This window comes from Chenopodium quinoa, unplaced genomic scaffold, assembly GCF_001683475.1.
Source record: "Chenopodium quinoa cultivar QQ74 unplaced genomic scaffold, ASM168347v1, whole genome shotgun sequence".
Taxonomy (NCBI): domain Eukaryota; kingdom Viridiplantae; phylum Streptophyta; class Magnoliopsida; order Caryophyllales; family Amaranthaceae; genus Chenopodium; species Chenopodium quinoa.
In genome coordinates this window covers 4,036,906-4,061,566 of record NW_018743292.1, presented here as the reverse complement: position 1 = coordinate 4,061,566, position 24,661 = coordinate 4,036,906, and the positions used below count along the sequence as shown (strand labels likewise).

Genomic DNA, 24,661 nt, shown 5'->3' with positions numbered 1-24,661 from the left:
CTGGCCATGCAATATACTAATACTATGGCTAAATCGTGACATTTTACTTGGTTGATTAATTACTTTAGGGAATAGAATAGTCTTAAGCTATTGGTTTAGCTTAACATAATACGCCGTAATTAACTTTAGTTTGATTTTATTCATGGGATTTTCTAATGTGTGTCTTACATTTAAAAGATTCTTTATTAATATGAATATTATGACAAATCCAATGAGAATCTTTCTAAGTTTAATTAATTTAATTTGGGTCTCTATTTTACTATGGTTTACATTTTTAACTGGTTGTGATCTATCATTGAAAGTAACAGCCAACCTTAAACAGAATTTTGGAAGTGTATGTTGTGATATATATTAGCTCAATGGTTGCGCCTCATTTTCTTGTTATTGCGCTACACAAGAATATACATCGTCTGAATAAAATCTTATAAATCACATCTACAATGGACTAATTTTTACTTGAAACTTCAACTAGTTGTGCTATTTCATGCCCAAAGGCCAAATCTTACCATATTAATAATGAATTAGTGATAGATTTGTCCATGTAACTTCAGAACTATAAACCAATCATTGCACAATTATTGCCCAAAGAATAAGGAAATGTTGCACCAGAGCAGCAGGAAAAAATGAGCAAGTTCCATCTTGATAGCCAGGAGGCCAGCAATATTTTTCTGATCTGTATCAATCAGAGAGCTAACCATTTCCAATCTCTTTATATTCTTCCAAAGTTCCAAGTATAGAGCATCAAAAATCAAGATATTTCCATCTTTTCCTGTGTGACAGGAATTGAAAAAAAAAAAAAAAAAAAAAAAAGGTAATCTCAAATCCAACAGCCGATGCTTATCGTGATAGAATCAGAAGCTAGATCAACTCAATGTCCAGTAAAATTTAACTTAAGCATGACAAGTTTCCAAATTATTAGGCCATTTTTCTAAACCTAATCTGCTGTAAAATATATAAGGATTAAAAAAAATAATCCAAAGACCAGCATGTCTGATAAGAGTGGTAACAAATGAAGTTGCCTACAGGATAAGCTAATCTAGAATCATAGACATGCAACAAAGTAGATATTGAAAATTGGAACAAAGTAGAAATGGGAAACCAAAGTGCATACCATTTATCTGAGGCTCTGCCCGACTCCTCATATGGTTTTGCATTTTAAGACCACAATGGAGGAACGTCACTTTGTATAAAGATCATAATGACACCCTAGCATCAAAAGTTAGTTTGACATCCAAGGTCCAAGATCTCAAATACTAGAAAACTTGCATTACAATTCATTTGATAAACTTCTGAAGTAAGCCCTTGGATGAGAGACTTAAGTTACCGATAGACAAGGAGTCAACAAATAAAAAAAGTATGTGCATCAGATTCAAATCCTTTGCTAACCATGAGATCACGATAGTATAATGCCTTGGAAAAGTCATTACTAAGAATATATCCTCTGATGAGCGTATTGTAGGTAATAGCATCGGGTAAATAACCATCTTTCTCCATTTTACTCAAAACATCATCAGCATCATTCATTAACCCCTTCTTGCAAAAGCCTTTAACTAATATATTGTATGTTTTAAGACTAGGCTGCAAACCCTTTGACACAAGATCAGAGAAGATTTTTGCTGCATCTTCAAGTTGCCCAGCCTCACACAAGCTGTCCATTAGGATATTGTAAGTGACAGTAGTAGGCTTAATGCCTTTATCCTCCATATCTTCAAGTAATGCCACTGCCTCATCAAGCCGCTTACATTTACATAGGCCATCAAGCAATGAACTATACGAGACTTCATTAGGAGCAACTCTATGAGCTTGCATATCTGTGAAAAACTTCCGTGCAAGTGCAAGTCTATTGGCTTTACACAAGCCATCAATAAGGGTGTTGTAGGTTACAACATTTGGTGTTATTCCTTTCTGAAACATTTCTTCTAATACAGTAAAAGCCTTGTCAATGTTTTTATGTTTGACATATCCATTGATCATAGTACTAAAACTTACAACATTAGGCTCACAACCATTCTGGGTCATGATATCAAGTAGCTTTTCTGCATCTTCCATCTGACCACGCAAACAATAACCATCAAGTAAAGCATCGTAAGTAATGATGTCAGGAGCTACACCTTTGTCAGTCATGAGTCTTAAAATCGCTTCCGCTTCCTCAACATTACCATCTTTACAAAACATGTCAACCAACGTGTTGTAGGTCGCAACATGAGGTGCTATGTTGCTCTTTAACATCTCAGTCAACAAACCCTTAGCCTCTTCCCTGCATCCAGAATTGTAGAAGCCTCGAATCAAGGAAGTATAGGTGACAACATTAGGTTGAATGCCATCGGTTTTGATAGCGGAGAAGAGGTCCATAGCTTGTTGTAATAAGCTGTCCTTACAGAGACTATCAATAATAGTGCTGTATATGACAAGGTTAGGCTTACAATGAGCAGCAGAATGCATTTTGGTAAGCAAAGTGAGAGCACTGGCATTGTCGCCGATTCTACAAAGGCCTTTGAAAATAGCACCATATGTAACAATAGTTGGAAACCCAACTTCAGAATCTTATTCAGCAGCTGAGTAGCTAGGGGGGAGCTTACCACAGTGGACATAGCCATTAATTAAGGTGTTAAAGATAACACAATCAAGGGGATAACCAAGCTTAAGCATTTTACCAAGAAGTGAAAACCCAAAATCGATGCAGCCCAAATGGCAGTAAGAAGTAGCAAGAATACCAATAGAATGCATATCAGGTCGAATACCCAGTAATTCAAGGTTCCTGGAAAGAGAGATAATGGTGGAATGAGGACGAAGCCATTTTAATTTGGAAATGGCAGTGAAGAGCTGATTGAAAACGATAACAGAAGGAAGAGGACGCAAAGAAGTCAATTGATGGAAGAGAGATTGTGGAAGTTTAAGATCGGAAAACCCTAAATTGCATTGTTGTTTAACAGAATTAAGAAATTGAAGACGATCATGAATAATAGGAATGGAGGAGAAATGTCTGGAATGTAAAAGGGAGAAAGAAAGAAGGGAAATACCTTGAACGCCATGAAAGAAAGGAAAAGAGCTTAAAATTGGAGCTGTGAATGTCGTCTTCATCTCTAAGAGTGAGTATACAAGTGCCGCTTCAAGTATATTTCAATTGTTTTTCTCTTTTTTTTGAAACAAAATTGTTTTTCTTATTTGAGCTTGTCACATTGGCTCGCATTATGCTGGTCATTGTAGTTTCCTTTTGTGAATTGCTAAACCACGTTCGGTATTTACTAGGTAACGTTCATATTTTAACATGACTTTACAAACATGTCCCCATATAAAATGTATCCTATTTCACGTTCACTTTCATTAACCACTATCTAACTTGTTATCCCACCCAACCACCAAACAACCATCACCTACGAACAACCACCACGTCATATTTTTTTTTTTAAAAAAATTGCTTTACTCTTCACCAATTAGCGCAAATGGTGAATGGACGAGTTTAAGGAAGCAACGACGCCACTGGAAAGGTCGTCGGCGCATATGAAGTCGGTGAATGCTCTGAATTTTTGTCGGTTTTTATTATTTTTTATTTTTATTTCGTAATCATAAAAAGAACACCTTAAATTTTGGAATCACTCTTAGAACATTCTAAAATTTCAGGCGTTCAAGGGGGGAAACGCCTGAAATTTTAGGATGTTATGGGGGGAAACGCCTGAAATTTTAGAATGTTCCCGGGGAGATTCTAAAATTTCACGTGTTCCTTCGTGGAACATTCTAAAATTTCAGGCGTTCGTCTGGAACGACTGAAATTAAAAAAAAAATGTAAAACAAGTACCTGATCGCCAACCCCCTTACCTTTTCGATTTCTTGACATCGTCTCTTGTAGTCGGTTGCAACCCTTGGTGGCGACGGAATTGTGGTGGCTTTGCTTGGTGGTGACGGAATCGTGGTGGTTTGCATGGTGGTGGTGCTTTGATTGGTAGTGGTTGTGGATGAAATTTTAAAGGTAAAGAGAGAGAAAAGTAAAAGTGAAAGTAAGAGAGAGAAGATTGAAGAGTTATTTAAGAATAGGTTACTTAAGTGAGTTCATATGAATTTTTTTTTTCGATACGTAGCAAATTGTTATTGGAAATACTGATAAATATAAGATTAATTAAGTATTTAAGTGTAGTATAAGTAAATACGGAGTAGGAATAATTTACTTATTACTTATAATTTCTAAAAAAAGCATTGAAAGACTAGCTAGAAAAGTACAATGACTCTTTTTTATCTGTCTCATTTTAATAGACACATTTGCCACAAAACTTTGACAAATGATATACTTTGTAGTATTTAGTTTTATAGCTATGAATTATAAATTGTTGATATATGGAAATTACATTGAAATGATTCAAACAAATAAATACATGACTATATTTAATCAATAACATAATACTAAAACAGACATTAGGAATGACACATGTCATCTCTTGGTTAAAAATTTTCCCCCCAAAATGTTTTTTTTTTTAAATTTTTGTTTTTTGTCAATATCTTCTTAAACAATATTATATAACCTAAGATATTTTTTCCATATTTAGTTAACATATATCTTCCCTTTTTTTTTCCATTTTTATTACTCCGTATACCTTTTTAATAATCATCCCAATATCTTCCATTTTCTTTTTCCCATTTTTATTATACCTTTTATATTAGGTAGTTCGTATTTTTCAAAAATGACTAAATGTAAAAATAATGTTAGGGAACTTTGTCTAGAACTACCAGGACCATAGGCTCATTTGTGAAGAACTACCCTTTTTTTTTTATTTGTGTACAACTAACCGCAAGTTTGAAAACGTTTGGGTAGCACTACCCATTAACGTTTTCCATCCAAAAAACCATTAGTGGGCCCCACATTGTACACGTGTCATTTTTTTATTGGATAAAAAAATTAAAAAAAAAAAAAGAAAAAACAAAACCTAGCCACCCCAACCACCGTGAAACCCTAGCCCCTACCCCGAGCCACCACCAAAATCCGGCCGGCCGCCCTCCTTAACCTCCGAAAACGGCCGGCCACCACTCCCAGCCCACACCACCATTTCCAATTGGAGCTTTTCACTTTTACGCTGCAACTTCTCTCTCTTTCTCTCTTCTCCATTGAAGCATACTCTTCAGTTCTCAATTGAAGCATACTCTTCAGTTCTCCATTGAAGCGCACTTCCAAGCTTTCTCTCTCCTCCATTGAAGCCACCTTCTAAGGTAATAATACACCTAAAGTTTTTTCTCTTGTTAACTTCGGATTTGAGGATCAACTATAGGTGCAATCAATTATATCATTGCATAAATCATGTGCTAATTAAAGTGTGTCAACTAAATAGGTACAAAGAGAGTATTGCATGTTCCTTAAAAAAAAAAAAAAAAAAAAAAAAAAAAAAAGAGTATTGCATGAGTAATCTAGATGTCTATATTATAACTCATAAGGTATAGTTTAAGTATAAAATATAAGTTATTTTATGCATATTATTAAAAATAATAGATACGTACTGCACAAATTAATAATATTATTATTACTATTATAAATAGGGATTTTTTTTTTAATACTTATTTTAATTGGTTTTTCGCATATTTCTAATACGAATAACATAGCAAAATGAAGGTAATTTGACAATATAGCTTATCATTATAAACACTTTATCTATGCATGTAATCGTGTAAGAAAATTTGATTAATTAAAAAACTTCAGGGTTTAGGGTTACGGGTAAACACAATATCCTAGTATAAGCAATTAGTTTGACACCCAAGGGGTTGCAAAAGCCTTTAACTAATAGATTGTATGTTCTAAAACTAGGCTGCAGACCCTTTGACACAAGATCAGAGAAGATTTTTGCTGCATCTTCAAGTTGCCCAGCCTCACACAAGCTGTCCATAAGGATATTATAAGTGACAGTAGTAGGCTTGATACCTTTATCGTCCATATCTTCAAGTAATGCCACTGCTTCATCAAGTTGTTTACTTTTACACAGGCCATCAAGCAATGAATTATATGTGACAACATCGGGAGTTTCTCCGTGAAATTGCATATCTGTGAGCAACTGGCGTGCAAGTGTCAGTCTGTTGGCTTTACACAGGCCATCAATAAGAGTGTTATAGGTTACAAGATCTGGTGTTATTCCTTTCTGAAACATTTGTTCTTAGTTTGCTAATTTGTGTTCTTATACTCGTGTAGGCAAAGTGCTTAGAAACAGGGGAAACTGTGGCTATAAAAAAGGTTCTTCAGGACAAGAGGTACAAATATCCGTTTCAGATTTGGTTTTGCGTGAACATAATAATATAGCATGATTCAACTTTAAAATTTGACCCGATCTGAAGCTTTGTGACTTTGGAAGTGCAAAAGTTCTGGTATGTGGGTAAATTTGTTTTTAGTCATCACATTACTTCAGATGTATGTTACCTTTGGGTTATGCCATCTAAATACCATCTCCTCACCTGCAGATAAAAGGCGAGCATAATATATCTTATATCTGCTTGCCAAATGGTCGCTTTCTTCCCCCGTTGTTTAACTTGAAGCCTCATGGTAAGAATTGATCAAAGGAAAGACTATGTTGTTGTGCCACTACTCCATCTAAGATTTGAGCTGACTTTTTCTCTTTATCGCAACACTGTACAGAGTTGAAAGGAGTGCCAGCAGAAACAGTTGTCCGATTGATCCCCGAGCATGCAAGGAAGCAATGTCCATTTCTTGGATTGTGAAATCAAATTTGATGAGATAATGAAGAGCAGAGGGAATCATTATTATTATGGAAGATGTGGTTTCGTAGTCTGAGTATCTGTTCCTTTTTACTCCTTTTATATATTGTCTGGTGCCCCCTTCTGTGTTAGTATCTTTTTTACCCCTTACACCCTATGTTGTAAAAGCAGCTTTTAGAGAGAGAAATGAACAATTGCAAGTCCTGCACAAGACCTGAATATGGCCGTCTTTTTTACTATGGTTCTATTACTAACTGGTTGTAATTTATCACCGAAAGTAACATCCAACTTTAATCTGAAGTGTATGTTGTGATATAGAATTATAGCCCAATGGTTGCGACTCACTTTTTTTGTCATTCGTAATATAATTAACAAATGACTTGGTAAGAAGCTTGGATGTATGAGAAATCAATTGATACTTAACAAATAAGAAGGCACTGCTTGTGTAGTATTTTAATGTCAAATAAGGTTTATTAACTTAAACAATGTTGTATAGAGTATAGACCCTCTCTATTTTTCCTTGGTGTATAAAAGTTGATCATTGGTGTTCTCGAGCATTTTTCGCTCAGAAATCGGGAGGGTACTAGGGAGAACCAAAGGTTACTAATCGCATCTACTTTGGACTGATTTTTACTTGAAACTTGAAATTGGTGAGTGAGTTCAGAATTAGTTCATGCCTGAAGGCCAAATCTTATCAATGTAAATATTGAAAAATCGCATATGCCTTGAATGGTGAATTAGCTAGACAACAATATTATACCGTAAAGTAACTTCAAAAGTCCTGATGCAAGATAAATAAAGACTCCATTGAAAAATAATACTGTACATAATACTTTATAATTAAGAATGTTGCAATTTAAAACCAACCCGAAATATAAACCACAGTAATTTAAGTTCAGAGACTTGTAAGAACCTATCAGTAATTGTGAAGTACATCAGACTTGGCTCAAATGAAACAGATTCACTATAATATATTTCTCATCACATACACCAGCAGTATACTACAATTAAAGTGAAGCCCATAGCCATTACAAATCTACAATCTAACTATGAAGACATAAAATACAATTATCTTGATAAACTTCTGAAGTAAGCCCTTGGATGAGAGACTTAAGTTACCGATAGACAAGAAGTCAACAAATAAAAAAGGTGTGTGCATCAGATTCAAATCCTTTGCTAACCATGAGATCACGATAGTATAATGCCTTGGAAAAGTCATTACTAAGAATATATCCTCTGATGAGCGTATTGTAGGTAATAGCATCGGGTAAATAACCATCTTTCTCCATTTTACTCAAAACATCATCAGCATCATTCATTAACCCCTTCTTGCAAAAGCCTTTAACTAAAATATTGTATGTTTTAAGACTAGGCTGCAAACCCTTTTGACACAAGATCAGAGAAGATTTTTGCTGCATCTTCAAGTTGCCCAGCCTCACACAAGCTGTCCATTAGGATATTGTAAGTGACAGTAGTAGGCTTAATGCCTTTATCCTCCATATCTTCAAGTAATCCCACTGCCTCATCAAGCCGTTTACATTTACATAGGCCATCAATCAATGAATTATATGTGACAACATCAGGAGTAACTCCGTGAGCTTGCATATCTGTGAACAACTGGCGTGCAAGTGTAAGTCTATTGGCTTTACACGAGCCATCCATAAGGGTGTTAAAGGTTACAACATCTGGTGTTATTCCTTTCTGAAACATATTTTCTAATACAGTAAGAGCCTTGTCAATGTTTTTGAGTTTGACATATCCATTGATCATAGAATTCAAACTTACAAGATCAGGCTCACAACCATTTTGGGCCATGATATCAAGTAGCTTTTTTGCATCTCTCATTTGACCACGCAAACAATAACCATCAAGTAAAGCATTGTAAGTAAAGATGTTTGGAGTAACACCTTTATGAGTCATGAGCTGCAATGTGGCTTGTGCTTCCTTAACATTCCCATCTTTACAAAACATGTCAACCAGCGTGCTGTAGGTCACAACAGTAGGCGCTATGTTGGTCTTTAACATCTCAGTCAACACAGCCTTAGCCTCTTCCCTGCATCCAGTATTGTAGAGGCCTCGAATCAAGGAAGTATAGGTGACAACATTAGGTTGAATGCCATCGGTTTTGATAGCGGAGAAGAGGTCCATAGCTTGTTGTAATAAGCTGTCCTTACAGAGACTATCAATAATAGTGTTGTATATGACAAGGTTAGGCTTACAATGAGCAGCAGAATGCATTTTGGTAAGCAAAGTGAGAGCACTGGCATTGTCGCCTATTCTACAAAGGCCTTTGAAAATAGCACCATATGTAACTATATTTGGTTGGAAACCTAAATTGATAATCTTATTTAATAACTGAGCAGCTAGTGGAAGCTTGTCACAGTGGACATAGCCATTAATTAAGGTAGTAAAGATAACACAATCAGGGGGATACCCAAGCTTAAGCCTTTTACCAAGAAGAGAAAACCCGAAATCGATACAGCCCAGATGGCAGTAAGAATTGACGAGAATGGCGAGGGAATAATTGTTAGGTCGAACACTCAGTATTCAAGGTGCCTGGAAAGAGAGATAATGGTGGAATGGGGATGAAGATGTTTCGATTTTGAAATGGCAGTGAAAAGCTGACAGAAAACAATGATAGAAGGAAGAGGACGCAAAGAGGTCAATTGATTGAAGAGAGATTGTGGAAGTTTAAGATCGGAAAACCCTAATTTGCATTGTTCTCTAACAGAATTGAGAATTAAATTACGGTCATCAATTGCAACAATTCTTTTACTGGAAAAATGGGAGAATTTTCGAAAATAAAAAGGGGAGGAGGAAGAGAAAAGGGAAAAAGGAAGAAAAACAGATGTACCGGCATGAAAACGCTGAGCTTGAATCTTCATCTTTCAGTTTTCTAGTAAATTTTGCCAAGACGAAGATGGAAGGGTGACAAGGCGTTGCTGCTGCATCTTCAAGGTCCTGTTTGGTTAAAAGTACCATTAGAGTGGTCAAATAACAGGCATTCCGTAGTTGTCAACGTAACGACTTACGAGTAACTATCGATTAGTATTGCCTTATTGGGTGTTAAAATAACAGTCGATAGTATGAATGTTTAGAAAAGGTAGGGATTGCAACAATAAAATTAAATTAAAATATATGAAAATTTTTAATTAACCACCCACAAACCATACCTATTTTAAAATAACCACCCGTTAGTTTTTTATTTTTTTTATTTTTATTTTACCACCAATTAAATTAAAAAAGTATTCAGATTCTCACCTTTTTTTCAAATCAGGTGAACTTTCCGTCACTGGTTGGGACCCACATAATGGCTATATTGTGCCTTCATTACTGTTTTCCCCCAATTTTTTCTATAGAACAATTCCTCAAATTCATTTTCTCTGCCATTAATCCAAAGTATGTTTGATGTGCTCCCAAAAGATGTAACAATTGAAAATAGTGATAAAGATTTTATCTTTGTCAGAAAAAACTATTCTTGTGACCCTGGAATGTTGGGGGAAATTGGAGGATTAAATGAATTAGGGTTTTTCGCACAAATTAATTGGGGGAAATTGGGGGATTTCATGAATTAGGATTCTTCGCACAAATTAATTAGGGAAATTGGGGATTTCATGATTTAGGGTTCTTCGCACAAATTCTTCTTTTCTCACTTGATTCCCCTTCTCCAATACATGCAAGTACACGGACAATAATTATTTTGCAGAAAAAACAAAAATTTGATGAAGATATGCGTTCTATCGGTGAATCTTGTGTCAAGTTCCTAGAGTACATTATGGATGTGCCGTTTCGCAGGTGGTCCATGTTTCATGACGCTGGTCGTAAGTATGGAATATGCACTACAAATTTCTCAAAACATTTAACAATGTGTTGAAAGGAGCTCGTTTTCTGCCAATCATGTCCCTGGTCGAGTTAACTTTCCACAGAGTTAACAAGTATTTTAATATAAGAAGTGATAGTTCACTTGCTAGGCGTGCCGACGGATATGCATACTCACCTAAGGTCACTTCCATTTTGGAGAAGAATAGCGGAAAAGCAAAATACCATACAGTGGATGTTTGTAGCCGTCAGCTTGGTTTATACCAAGTGAAAACACACCGAGGAGAGAGGATAGGCAGAAAAGGAGGTTATAAGCATATCGTTAACTTCAATTTGAGAACATGTAAATGCAACAAGCTTATGATATTTCACCTACCGTGTTCTCATGTTCTAGCTGTGTGTCTTAAGTATTCAGTTTCTGAAGAACCATGGGTGGACAGTTTCCTATGATTGGAGGCGTATGCGAATACTTATGCCCCACAGTTCTGGCCTATTCCTTGTGAGACGACGTGAAGGACATACAGAGGGCCTAAAATCATTCCTAATGAGAGCATGGTCCGAGGACATGGTCGGCGAAAGTTGAAGCGTATATGAAATGAAATGGATGAGACTAACCGTCCACCAAGCAAATGTGGTCGTTGTCATCAGGAAGACACAATAAGAGAACTTGTCCGTTACAAACGGGCGGTGACTGTTATTGGTCTTAGTTTATGTCTTATTTTAATAACATGTTGTGTGTATGTTTTCACTTAGAATGTAGCTGATTTCTTGTTTTACATTGTGCAATGAACAGAGATCATGGAGGGACACGATCAGGGACCGCCACGAGCTGACCCAGGACCAGCTGACCCTTCTGACACTTTAAGGCACCTATCGGAGTCGTGACATATGGGAGCAGTCAGTAAGTTTTCAGCTACCAAATCTTTAATGTTTTTGGCAATTTTTATGTTAATTGATCTAACAATGTAAATTTTGTTGTTGTACAGGTTGATCCAGCACGGTGCTTGCTTTGCAGGCACCACGAGGGCGGTGGAAGATTGGGTCGTCGACCCACGTGTACTACATTACATCGATGTTGTGGGTTTTCGCGAATTTCTTAGGATGGCCTTCATACCTATAGATCGAGCGCTAATTACTGCGCTCATTGAGAGATGGAGACAGGAGACTCACTCCTTTCATCTACCAGTTGGGGAGGCCACCGTCACGCTCCGAGATGTGGCGATACTGACACGATTCCCAATAAGTGGTAGGGCAGTGACAAGGCCCATTATACAAGACCCTTGTGGCCTTGTTGAGAGGGTGTTGGGGTAAGGCCCGAGGTTACCGATATTAGAGGCAGAGGGCTAAGAAACATATGGTTACGAGAGACAATTGGGGTGTTGCCTCCTGATGCTGAAGATGGAGTCGTTCAGAGATACGCTCGAGCGTATGTTCATGTTGATAGGATCGTTATTTAGTAACAAGAGTGGTAGTCACATACAGTTGATCTACCTACAACTGTTAGAGAACACCGGGGAGCGGATACGTGACTACAGCTGGGGTAGTGCGTGTCTGGCGACCTTGTATCGCCATCTATGCAGAGCATCCCAGCGAGATAGATGGGAGATCGGCGGTCCCTTGATTGTGCTTCAGGTAGTCCCTTTAATTTCACACCATTTTTTAGCTATTACGTACTTAACGGTGACTAAACTTAACTTGTGTTTTTTATTACAGTTATGGGCTTGGGAGCACATCCACGTTGGTAGGCCAGCTAGGGCTGCTAGCCGTCGACGGCATGATGGCCAGGAGGAGGAAGACGATCAGGAGCATGCATATGAGGCTCTGCCACTCCTTCCACCAGACATAGCATACAGTTGCAGGTATGTATGACTTGTTGTTAAATTTTCCACATACCGCTTTATTTTGCTAATAATTTCTCATAAACGCTGGTAAGGTGGCTGGTGCGGAGACTTACTCGTGTGCATGCAGCAAGGGGTCTACCATATTACAGAGACGCATTCGACAAACTGAGCGAGTCACAGGTGATCAATTACACTATAAAAACTAATTTAACACCCCGTTCATTGTTTCAATAAGTTAATTATGATGTTACTTACGCGTGTTAATGCAGATGACGTGGGATCCGTACGTCGCTGACTTAGTCGATGCCATGCCCCCATATCTTCGTGATGATCAGATGGAGTGGCGTGCCATGACCGTCCTCATCTGTTTTGATGTAATGGAGGCTCACCTCCCCGACAGAGTCATGCGACAGTTTGGCATTCGCCAGGTCGTCCCTGCCACGTGTGACACAAGTGTCCACTTGCACAGGACATGAGCTGGGCAATTCAACATGCCCCTTTCATTAACATGTGGGATCAGCGGTTGCAGCACGTCGTGGATGGTGCGCCTTTTCAAGGCCATATGGAGTATCAACGATCCATACATGGTATGGTACAAGAGCATTACTCGACGCTTCATCAACCCTAACTACATCCCACCCTCAACTCATTATTAGCCAGCTTTTGGAGACATCAGTGGATATGTGAGTTTTGGATGGATTTTTTTTTTTATCAATTTATAATTTCTGATATTATTAAATTGATTGATTGTTGACTTATGCAGGCGTTTGATATGCTGGCTATACATGATACACTAGGAGTCTTGAGCATATCATATCCCACCATACCGTAGATAGATGAAATTCAAGCGATGACTGTGACTAGCTTACAAAGACATGGTCATGGTCATCTTATCTAGAGGCAGGACCAATCACAGCTACAGTACGGTGGAGGCTCCCAACAACATTCAGACCGTGAGGTAGGCCAGAGTAGTAGGGGACAGACTCACACCTCCCCTACAACGTCCTCGCAGTTTGGTGAAGTCCCGGAGGATTTCACCGTACCCATGTCTGTGCCATACTTATCACAGGAGGGATCGTCATCCAGTTAACAGACTCCTCCCCCAGATCCTTTCATAACTCCTCCCCCAGATCCTTTCAAAACTGTAACTCATTACGTTCGTCGTCGGAGACCACGAGTTGATAGAGAGCAATTACGTCGAATAGATGAATCAGGATCTTAGAATTGCTTTTGTTAGTTTGTTGTAATCGGATTCTATAGTACGTTGTATATAAACAAATATAATTAATATGATTGACTTTTTTTAACTGATTTTTTTCTATTTATCAACTTTACTGTACGCATTCATGATTTTTATGGAACTGGTGGATGAAGGTTGTTAAATTGTTGGATGTAGGTGAATGAAGTGGTGGTTTGTGGTGGTTAGTGTTAGTTGGGAGTAGTGGAAGTAGTGGTTGGTAGCGGTGGAAGTGGTGGTTGGCAGTAGTTGAACTGGTGGTGGGAGTGGCAGCAGGCATTACCTGTAGGTTTTAGTATCTTGCAGGTAAAACGTCAACCTGGTTGGCGTTTTATGTTGAAGGTAAAAACGCCAACTAAGGGGTTTTTTTAAAAACATTTCAGTTATGGGGTAAAACGCTTTGGTAAATAGTTTTGTCACGCGTCTACTATGGAGTATTGTTTCTCAATTAAGCTTCCTTTGGTAATTTTCCCTCCAACCTCCCCTGTTTTTTTTTTTTTTTTTTTTTTTTTTTTTTTTTTTTTTTTTACTTTCTTGCTTTAATTTCGTGGAGTTTTTGTTTTAGGTTTTGCTTTGGGGGTCTGCCGGCCCCCTTCTTCACCAAATAAGAAATACCCAGTGTTAATACTTAACTCCGTAATTCTTCAAATCTAATACACCTTTCATCCCAAATTCAATTCCCTAAAAGTTTGGTACAAAAGTTTAAGGCGAGAAAAGCAAAAGACGAGTTAATGCAAGTTACCCTTTCATCGAGAAAATCATACTGCTCAAAATATAAACCACTTTCAACAGACAGCCATTAACTTTACTAGAGCAATCACACAACTGTTAGAAGACTTAACTATGAGCAAAGAACAATCAGAAGGCACTACGACATCAATTAGATTAGATTACAAGGCAGGGAACCTGCATCCTCATATTCTTAAGCTACATAGCTGTGCAAGTAGTTACCTCCTACACCTACTTAGTTAACAGAGATCAGCCAGAAAACTACTCCTCGGTACACACTAATACCTAGCTCACTACACTTCAGTGCCTACAATTTTAGTTTCCAACTCCTTCAGGGGGATAGTCCAGCTAACATCGGTCTTGGACCCGAAACTGCGTGGAGGAAGTTGTCGAAAGGGCTGGCAGGAGGCAATCTCAAAGAACTTAACTGCTCATGAGATCCCATTTCTCCATGTGCACCATTTGTACGAGGCGAAACCTATAGTAACAAAAACAGCAACTGGGATTAAATTTGACGAACTTCTTGTTCCAAACTAATAATCTTTTATGCTAGTCTACATAAAGCACCTTTTGTTATAATTTCTTTAAATGATTTTTTTTATTCTTTTTAGCCCTTCACAATCTAACCCTCGCCCAAAACATCATAAAGTGGACAAATTATCAGATGCCAATTAAAGACAGTAGCACCTTTAATCTCAATCAACTAAATTATTGCAGGTTCAGGGTTTATTTGAAATAAACAATATTATTACTCTTAAGAAGAATACAATGTGGTGAAAATCATAAACAATAAAGAGGAGATTTTTGGGCAAGTATGCAAGCTTCTAAAAGTTCCACATGAAGCAAACCTTACTATAAAGCACTATAACACAATAGAATCTTAACAAAGCTCACCGGGTCAACTACTGTTGGTCCATCAGACGGAAGAGAAACATCGCCAGAAGAGGAATTATCATGGGCCAACCAATTGGAGAGCTTCTTCCTAGTGCCCGCCTCAAGAGCTTCACATTGACCAGCCATGGTACTGTATGATAGAGGAGACGCCGATACAGATGTCCCAAAAACTTGTCCAGCCACTTCAAGAGCCTGAAGATGCGCACAGAAATCACAGTAAAATGACAATACAAGTAATTTGGGAGATTATGAGGAGGTCATTTCACAGGCTATCCAGGTTGCAATGCAGTGATATAATGGATTCTTTGCCATTCAAAGAAGAGAAATTGAAGGAGGGAGAGACTCACCGATTCTAACAGTTGTCCAATGCTCATAATATGAGAATCTGAACGGGAATGTGGCACTCTTTGACCAGAAATATTCAAAACAGACATAGAACTTGTCACATCATCTTCAACAACTGAACTTATCGATAATTCCTGCAACATGATAACTTTTGTCACTTAGAAATTTTGACTACTAGTCAAGATGCAAAAGCAATTAAGCTGACAGTACACAATGCAACATACACCATCCAGAGAAGGGGAATCATTCAGGTGACGAATGATCTGAGTGTGATCCAATTCTCTTAGTTCTTTTGGGGCGAAGATGAAAGCCTCGTCAGGTGTGAACATGGTAGATAGTTGATTAAGTAGCTCTTCTTCCTCTATCTAAAAGAAAATAAACAGAAATTTTCTGCTCAAATCTGTTAATAATAAGTTATAACATGATGACCTAACATTCACAATATCAGCATCCAAACATACCTTTATTATACAGCAAAGATATCGCACTATGATGTCCAGCGTAATCTTCTCATGATCAAGATTCTTTTCTCGTAATTCAGAGAGGAATGAAATGGCTGCTTGGTTATCAATCGCTGAACCATATTGTCCAATGTCGACTTGAGGTTTGACATACACCAGAAGGTCCTCATTGATGCCCAAAAAGGGATCAACCTGCATGATAGCCAATAGATTAGAGTAGTAGCGCAAGAATGATACCCTTCCCCAAAAATCATAATAAAGTAGTCATTTTCCAACAAACAAGCTCACCAAACATTATGAACAGAAATATTGCTATGATTAGCTGCCATTACAACCAACCACACCCCCCCCCCCTACCCCCCACCCACCCAAATAAAAAGAAAAGAAAGGCTGGCATTTCACTTTGAAAAGGAGAACAGCAAGCTGAAGTGGAAGTAACTAGACTGGTCTGTTGACTTAAACAACAGACTGAGTCAAAACTTATAAATAACACACACGGATAACTTCCCCAGAACAGCCATCTCCAATCAGGACATGGGACTTATCTAAAACAACACAAAGAATAAACAAGGATAATATTATACAGTGCTCATATCTAACACTCACATCAGATGGAACTTGGGACTTAAGCAGATCATTCAACTCAAGCATCTCATACATTCTGGCAGCAAACATTAGCATAGCAGTTGATGTTATAAACATTGATCTCCGGCAAGCAAACGGTATCATCCCTACAACTCCAAAAGAGTTTTGTTAACCATACTGACTTTCAAAAATGTAAATATATAATATACTGTGAGTTATATCCATACCGCTGTCACCACGCAATGATACATTTCTTAGGGACAAGGGCAGCTGGAAAAAGCGCACAACAACGCTGTGATTTGTGTCCTGCATACAAGAATTTGGTTAGTCCTGAGTGAGTCAAAAGAACGGGGGGGGGGGGGGGGAAACTTTTCTAGACTTCTGATCCATGCAAAAATAAATGGTCACTAAGCTTTCATGAACCGTGGGACATGTTGTGGCAAAGTTACTCATCAATCAACTGTAATATGGACCCACTTCATGCAAAGGAACATGATATGATAGTCTCTGACAGCAGCAGTACAGGGAAAGTGAAACAAAAAATTAGGAACCAAAGTTGAGCTAACAAGAAGGGTTCTTGGATTGGTTTCACCTTAATGTGCGAGGATATCAGCATCAAGCAATAAGAATGAGCTATTGCTTCAAAGTTTGATGGTAAATTATCTGAAAGATTGGCCTGTATCCAAAAGCCAGAAAGCAGTTGCAAAATCTGATCTTCACTCAGCTTCATTATACAAGTTTCCTGCGATAATTCAGAGCTATTAGAAAAAACCTCAATAAAGATTTTTGCAGTAGTTGAAATTTGACTTCAACAATGCAAGATTATACTCTCACACAAGCAGAGTGAACAACGTCTTTAATAATTACACCACACTAATACCTCAGGAATGCTGATTGTTCCGGCTGTCCGGTCAATAATAGAGCTTAATTTATAGAAGTTAGGGGAACTCCATCTCCATCCCTGTTTAAACTCATCCTCCGGGACTTCTCTACCCTTACCCTCATCTAAGCCACCATCTACAGTCTTTTCTCCGGTAAAATCCTTTTCTTTCCGAAGCTTATCAAGTAAATCTGTGACTGATGCTAATGCGGATCTCCTGTTGGACTGCCATCTCCTTGTTTCATAAGATCTCCAAGAGCTTGGAAATAAGAGAACAGAAAAGATCTGATGAGCAACAACACGTGCTTCTGTATCCGTGTGCAGCATAGCTTTCAAAATTTGAATCAGAAGCGCTTCTGGGAAGGCCTGCAAATATTATTCAGGATCACAACTGGATAAGTGCCATATAGCATAAAATGTTACTTCATTGTGCAAAAAGAGAGACAAATAATGAAGGGAAGTTCAGCAGAAAACAATATATTTGTTTATTATTTTATTTCAACAATAAGTTTTACCAGCTGCAAATGGGAATGGACAGCCACTGACACATGAGCAAGAATTAAAACTGAGCCCATGGTTGCCCGGGCAACAACTCCAACAGGAGGCAACTTCTCCAATGCTATCACCATAAGATAAAATAATGAATCTGCATCTTTAATCTGCAGGGAGGGATATGTCCAATGGGGAAGTTAGTTGGTAAAAGTTGATGAAAAGTCTGAATGAAAGAGGGTAAGAACTATATGCCTATAATATTAAACTTACCCCCTTTGCAATTTCAAGAAGGCAAGATTCAATTGAATTTTGTAGGTGGATATTCAAGTTGATCTCTTCCTCTCGAACAGGACCAGCAATTGATTGCAGACTCTTCCTCAAGTGTCTCAACAAGTCACCAACAAATCCAATATCAGAAAGTGTTGCAACAGACCTAATCTGCCGTGCCACATTCGCAGCAGCTTGGACCACGCAAGACTTGACTAGTGGATCATGTGCAACATTTTTGTGGTCCATATGACGTATTATGCCATTTAAAATTACTTGCTGATTTTCTGATAGACCAAAAAAAAAAAACAGACCAAAGGTACAAAGAAAACTTAGCAGTGCAGAACAAACGCACATAACAAGTAGCAAGTGTGCCTGCTAAATTTCAGATGGACTGAAATTGCAGAACAAGAACCAATAATATTATCATACTAGCAAATAACAATAGAAACACGTAAACTTGAACGAGCCATTAAGAACAAGCATAATTTTTACAACAATCAACAAAAAATCCACAGCCTTCATCAAAAAGGATGGGGTCAGCTGCATAAACCAAGACTGTCTCCTACATCTACCAAGATCCTCTTTAACTGTTCACTTCTTTCTAGTGCTATATTCTTCATATCAATCTTAACTCCCAAAATCTAAGTCATCTTTGGCCCCTGTTGGCTTCTATCAAAATCCCCATATTACAGCAATCCATAATTATTCATATATCTCACTAGCATTGAATCAAAGAATATGAACTAAACCTATGTTACATGAACTTGGATGCTACTATACTAGTGTCAGGCAAGGGTACGTGTCCAAGTGTCTTAGGCTAAATTGTTTCTATAATTTTAGCCCAAAATGAAGTGTCGGAGTGTCCATACCCATGTTAGCATGACAAGGATCTGAGGTACTTGAGGTAAATGAAGAGTTACAAAACCATAACTGAGATGTAAAATTTTGTAACTTTATTTTTATATATTTTTTATTTTTTGAAAGGATAGGTGTAAGAATGTTACCAGAACATCTAGACTGAAAAAACAACAAACATCAGCTAAGTGATTTGTGAAGCAAGTGTACCTGGAACTTCCATGAAATAGCACATATCACAAAGAATTGTGACAGCTAAACCCTGCTGAGTAGACCAATGACGCCCCGCATCAAAATATATAAACATTGGCTCTAGAACCTGACGCATCGTGGAGCTCTCTCTTGCAAGATCAGCCAATCGTTGGAGACCAACTTGAGCCCACACTCTTGGATTCTCTATCTCCTCTCTGGAATTAAAAAAAAAAAAAGTACTTGGGGGATAAACAAAAAATGGAACAAAATATCCAATTCGAGTCCAGGAGGTAATATGTTCAAAATATTTGATTACATAAAAATATAATTCACATTCACAAAAAGTACGCTGTATTACTTTGTCAAAGAGGCAATGTTTTTCCTGTCTGGAGGAGGCCTAACAGCAGTACAGCAAGGACTTGCAACTCCAGCAACAGCACAACCTCCTCCAGCACATCTAACAACCTCATCCACCCACTGATGACGTGGTTCTTCCCTTTCCTCATTGTGTACATTTCCCTCATAGTTGTCCAATATGACTTGCACAATCTGTGGTTGGAAACAACACTAAACTGTATAAATAACCTTTTCTTTACTTGAACAGTAGAAAAACAAGACGTAACACATGTGAACTAGAATAGTCAATAAAACAATCAATTAACTATTACAATAGCAAAATCAACACCTAGCTCAAGTTTTTAGAAAAATAACCAAAAGTTGTTTGGAAACATAAACCGTAGTTACAACTAGATTTGGGAATGAGGACCAAATAATTCCAATTAAACAGCATACGGTGTATTACTCGAACAAGACAAAGCTCAAGCAAATGCTACTCACAAATTCTATATAGCCATTACCCATCATGCTGCTGTCACTTTCCAAGAATAATTAGGTTCAACTGCATTCATCAATTTTCTATACAATATATATATACTTTAAATTACAAAAAAAAGGAATAGACACAAAAATATAGCCCTTAAGGGCTCAAGTTAAACATTGATTCATTATCTATAACAGCCTAGTTGAATCAATAACAATAAGGATAGTTAGTAACTTGTACAATATCTTGTAGTGATGCTTTCTATAGATCGTACTCCATATACTTTGTTACAAACAAAAGAACAAACAAGAGAGTGTATCCAATGTAATGATAACATATCAAAAACTAAACAAAAGAACAAATTTCCCTCTCTAAGTGGTCTCCACCCTCACTTCTTTCTTCTTCTCTAACCTTTTATTCATCTCTCCAAATTCCTTCCCCAAATCCCTAAGTTCCTCCTAATACTCGACCATAAATCTTTTATATTACTGCTTTGGCACTTTTTCTTACAACTGGTACCATTTTGGTACCTTTTTTTTAACATTATCCAAAATTCCAAATAACCTAAAAATAGATGTTTGTGATGATAAACTACTTAAAGTCATGGTGCAACAAGTATAAGTCCTTCAAATAGGTTAAAGCAAACATAAAACTAAAGACAAGGTAACATAGCAAGGCTATGTATGCATATTATGTAATTGCCAACAGTTATAACCAAACAACCCAACAAGTAGGGGTGTAAAGACTTCTCAAGTTCTTAGTAAACACACCCAAGCCAACATTAAAAATTTTACACGTCCAAAATCTTCCAGTAAACTGACTATTGGTTGAAAAACTTGAATCCCCTCCCAAGCCATACACCAACCAAATATGTCCTCACATAGATATTTAAACACTATGGAATTTGAGATAGTTAGAGAGTTTACTCACCTCATCTATATTGTGAAAAATGTTGGAAAACTCAGCCATGTACCATATCTGCAAGTTAAGTTACAAGACAATGATGAGAAATAACAAAAAAAATCAGAAGTAATGCTGAATTATTCAAAATTTAATACGGTGAAGATAAAAGTTGAGAAGTTACCATAGCTGAAAGGCACTGTAGGCACGAGGCTCTCAAAGAATGTTTTTGATGCTCAACCCCGGACTCCCGAGCTAAAATGCACACTTTGCTAACAAAAGTTGCGATATTGCGGGCATAAGTGCCATCAGTCTGGGCATGTATCAAATTCTAGTAAGAAACCGCATTACAGGAAAAAAATAATTGCAGTAATAGTTCAAATACTGGAAACCAACCACAGATAATAACTAGAAGTGTAATTTACAAAGAAAAAATTCAAAATGATTCATTGATTCCTATCTTACAAGGTCAGTTCCATAAGCCATCTATAAGTTTATTACATACTAAGGCTTAAAAACATCAAAGATTCATCTTGAAGTGAAACTAACAAAATACTTAAATTTAGATATTCCTTTCAGCTTCAGAAACAGTGTGAACAAAATGAACTTGGCCTTCAAGTGGATATTTGATGGGTTTCATCTGTGAATTATAGGATATTCTGTGAATCGTCGCATTTACATTCACAAAAAACCAAGTGGAAGGTTTTAAAAATAAAACAAGGTGGGAAAAAATAAATTGTGAAGTCAGCTATAAAAAAAAAAAAAGAAAGAAAGAAAGAAAAAGAAAAAAAGAAAAGAAATGAAAAAAGTGGACATAAGCTGAAGCCCAAAAGCATGCTCTTCAGTCTTCACTACTTAAAACAACTCTTCACAAAAAACAGTGAACAAAGCTCCTTTAGAATACAAATTTTACTCTACTAATATGCAATATGAAATCCCGTGAAGCAATGAAAAACAGGTCTGTACTTTACCTGACTGTAGATAAATCGAGTTAAAGTTTGGCATCCAGCTACCTGTACATCAACTTCCTTTGAGCGATCCAAAACCTCATCACTAAGAAGCAACAGACTTGCTGCAAAGTATGCCCTAAAGAGAAAACAATTGCAGTTACACCTAGTACTCATTAAACCATTGTCAACTTTACTAACACCCAAGGCTATTCTGAGCAAAACAACAAAGGCACATCACATTGCTGACAAGTGACTAAAAACAAATTCGTTCTGATTCAACAACATATCTATTATTCAGACAATGAATACCAAAGTAAACAAGTTAAAGCAGACGTATATGATAAGAGATAAGACTATCAGAATAACAAGGAACAAAAGAAGGAAAGTCTTACAAAGAAAGTCACTAAACAATGGACAATGACACAGGAGGATCATGAAATCATAAAATCAGGGGAATAGGAGAGGATTTCCGTCAGTTAACAATTCAACATATCTGGTAATTTGTCAGTATCTCAACAATGATAATACAGTCATATAGAGGACAAAATTCTTAAAAATATTAGCTCAGTTCTCATCTAGACATTGTTATGACAAATAGTTTAGGTGACACTTTTCATAAAGGACTAAGGAGAAAATTTTAAAAAAGAAAGTACTGATTTCACACCCTTTACCCGATTCAGCTCCAAGTAAAATTAAAGAATGGGTGGTCCTATCTCAGGACCTAAAACCAGCATTAAGCAAATGATCCCGCCAATACCAGCAATCATAAAATTGATATACATGTTGATTGGCAAGCAAACTTACATTTGTTTCCCACACATGCAGAGCAACTTTTTATAAGCTTCCATAACAATGCCAACAGTCTTCAGGTGTCCATATCGCAATTCTCTGAAGAATTTCTCTTCAAGTTGTTTTGTAATCTACAGTGATTTTGCAGGCCCAAACAGAAAATCTATCAAGCAATGAAAAGGTAGATTAAAGTGTCAAAGTCAAATAACTAAACAACTCATACTCTAAGATCATTACCTTAGGGATACGAATAGGATTCTTAGCAGCATACTCACACAACTTTACAAGCTTCCGTTCGTTTGGCTGGCCATCCTGCACATGGAGAAAGAACTGAAATATTACGCTTTCTGCTGATGAAGAAACAAGGAAAGAGGATAGCTACTAGAGTTCTCCAAAAATGATACAAATGAATTAACACCATCACTCAAGTATCAGTGAAGCATTGCTGTTCCAGAAGAAGGTATAGTGAATTACACCATTCTTACTGAAACAAACACAAATATAGAATCTCAATAATGCAAGCTTTTGCATTTTCCAGTTCCATACGGATCCTATAAACATTATCTCAAAAAATCATCAAACCTTTCGTTCTCCACTGGTTATCATCTATACTTGGCAGCTGCAATGTATTCTCAATATCACAAATTCAGGTGATATAAACAACATTCTAAGAAAATCAATGAGCAAACAGTTGACACTTGACAAGCAAAAGACCTTGTTCTCTCACAGTACAGAATTATCAGAAACTCTTTACATTCAAAATATATATCGTCTCAAACAGTTATAGTAGTCATAAATCAAAGCTTCTAAGTACAACACCAACAATAAAAACAATTATGCATATCATATATCTATATTAACATAAACCAACATAATCAGTCACTTTTTGATGATTTTAATTCAAACCCCAAACAACAACTAACCATCTCCAAAAACAGTAGCTACTACACAATTACATTGCACCCAAAAAATATTATAATGTGGGAATTTTCTAAAATGTAATGTAAATTTGCAAACTCACAGGAGACTTGGGGAATATATCAGCAATCAACTTTTTGTAGCGCTTAACAGGTTGCCTGGACCTGGACCTTAGAGCAGGACAACATACACACATGCTTCCACATGCTGGAAATAATTTCCTGGATATAAACCCCATTTCCTGCATTTTCCCAAATTCAATCACATTATCAAAAACTTACTCACTAATTACTGAAAATAAATCAGAAATTAGTATAACAATGTACAACAACAAAAAATTTGAGCAGAAAAAAATAAGATTAGTGTGACAAATTGTTTCAAGTACTGTTTTCTGTAACTGTGAAGCTCAAAATCCATTAACATTTTTCTGATGAAACAGAAAAAAGAGCAAAAACCCAGGAAAAAAAAATATACCCAGAAATCGCCAAAAATGTCTGTAAAAGAGCACCGAGAACAGAGAAAAAATTACATACTCAGAAATTGTTTCGTTGTTATTTTTCTAAAACAAATTAAACCCTTTTTTTGTATGGTATAATCAAACACAAAATGCAATTTAGAAGAAGAAAGTTTTACAGGGAAAAATAATGAAATAAAAAAATAATAATAATAAAAAAAAAAAAAAAAAAAAAAAGAGAGAGAGAGAGAGAGGGGGTGAAGAAACTTACACAGCAACAGATCTGAGGGAGTGAAAGGAGATGAAGACCCCTGCTAAAAGGGGTTTTTTCTCCTTTAAAAAATAATCTTTTAGGGAGAAAATTGAATTCAATTGAAAAATTTGAAAATGAAGCAAGAGCTAAATGTAGAATGAAGAATCAAAAGGCTGACACACAGGAGAAGAGAGATGAAGAAATGAGCGCGTGGTTCGAGGCAAAAATTAAAAGAGAAATGTCACGTGATTGTCATCACTTTGTTTGCATTTCAGTAATTCACTCTAGAGAGT

General features: G+C 36.9%; 1 protein-coding gene, 1 long non-coding RNA gene and 1 pseudogene across 3 annotated transcripts; 1 reads left to right on the top strand and 2 right to left on the bottom strand.

Annotated features, from left to right (window-relative positions):
* Positions 1 to 420: 420 nt before the first annotated feature.
* Positions 421 to 10,121, bottom strand: LOC110737234 (annotated as a pseudogene).
* Positions 5,779 to 6,903, top strand: LOC110736494. The gene is made up of 3 exons (XR_002514245.1): positions 5,779 to 6,336; positions 6,430 to 6,511; positions 6,605 to 6,903. It is a non-coding gene; the product is annotated as an uncharacterized LOC110736494 (long non-coding RNA).
* Positions 10,122 to 14,325: 4,204 nt separating the features above from the next.
* Positions 14,326 to 24,661, bottom strand: LOC110736491 (protein EFR3 homolog A-like). 2 transcript variants are annotated; one of them, XM_021916710.1, is made up of 21 exons: positions 24,387 to 24,661; positions 23,765 to 23,902; positions 22,981 to 23,055; positions 22,759 to 22,874; positions 21,976 to 22,090; positions 21,189 to 21,317; positions 21,035 to 21,082; positions 19,643 to 19,833; positions 19,303 to 19,499; positions 18,238 to 18,521; positions 17,991 to 18,134; positions 17,476 to 17,841; positions 17,188 to 17,337; positions 16,823 to 16,901; positions 16,701 to 16,741; positions 16,617 to 16,655; positions 16,011 to 16,202; positions 15,774 to 15,914; positions 15,552 to 15,683; positions 15,205 to 15,396; positions 14,326 to 14,788 (listed from the first exon to the last, which is right to left on the bottom strand). In XM_021916710.1, the coding sequence occupies exons 2-21, from the start codon at positions 23,897 to 23,899 to the stop codon at positions 14,642 to 14,644; spliced, it is 2,913 nt and encodes a 970-aa protein (XP_021772402.1). In that variant the 5' UTR covers positions 23,900 to 23,902; positions 24,387 to 24,661; the 3' UTR covers positions 14,326 to 14,641. The 2 variants fall into 2 exon arrangements, with proteins under 2 accessions (XP_021772402.1, XP_021772401.1); XM_021916709.1 differs by having other exon boundaries at positions 16,617 to 16,741; positions 24,387 to 24,660.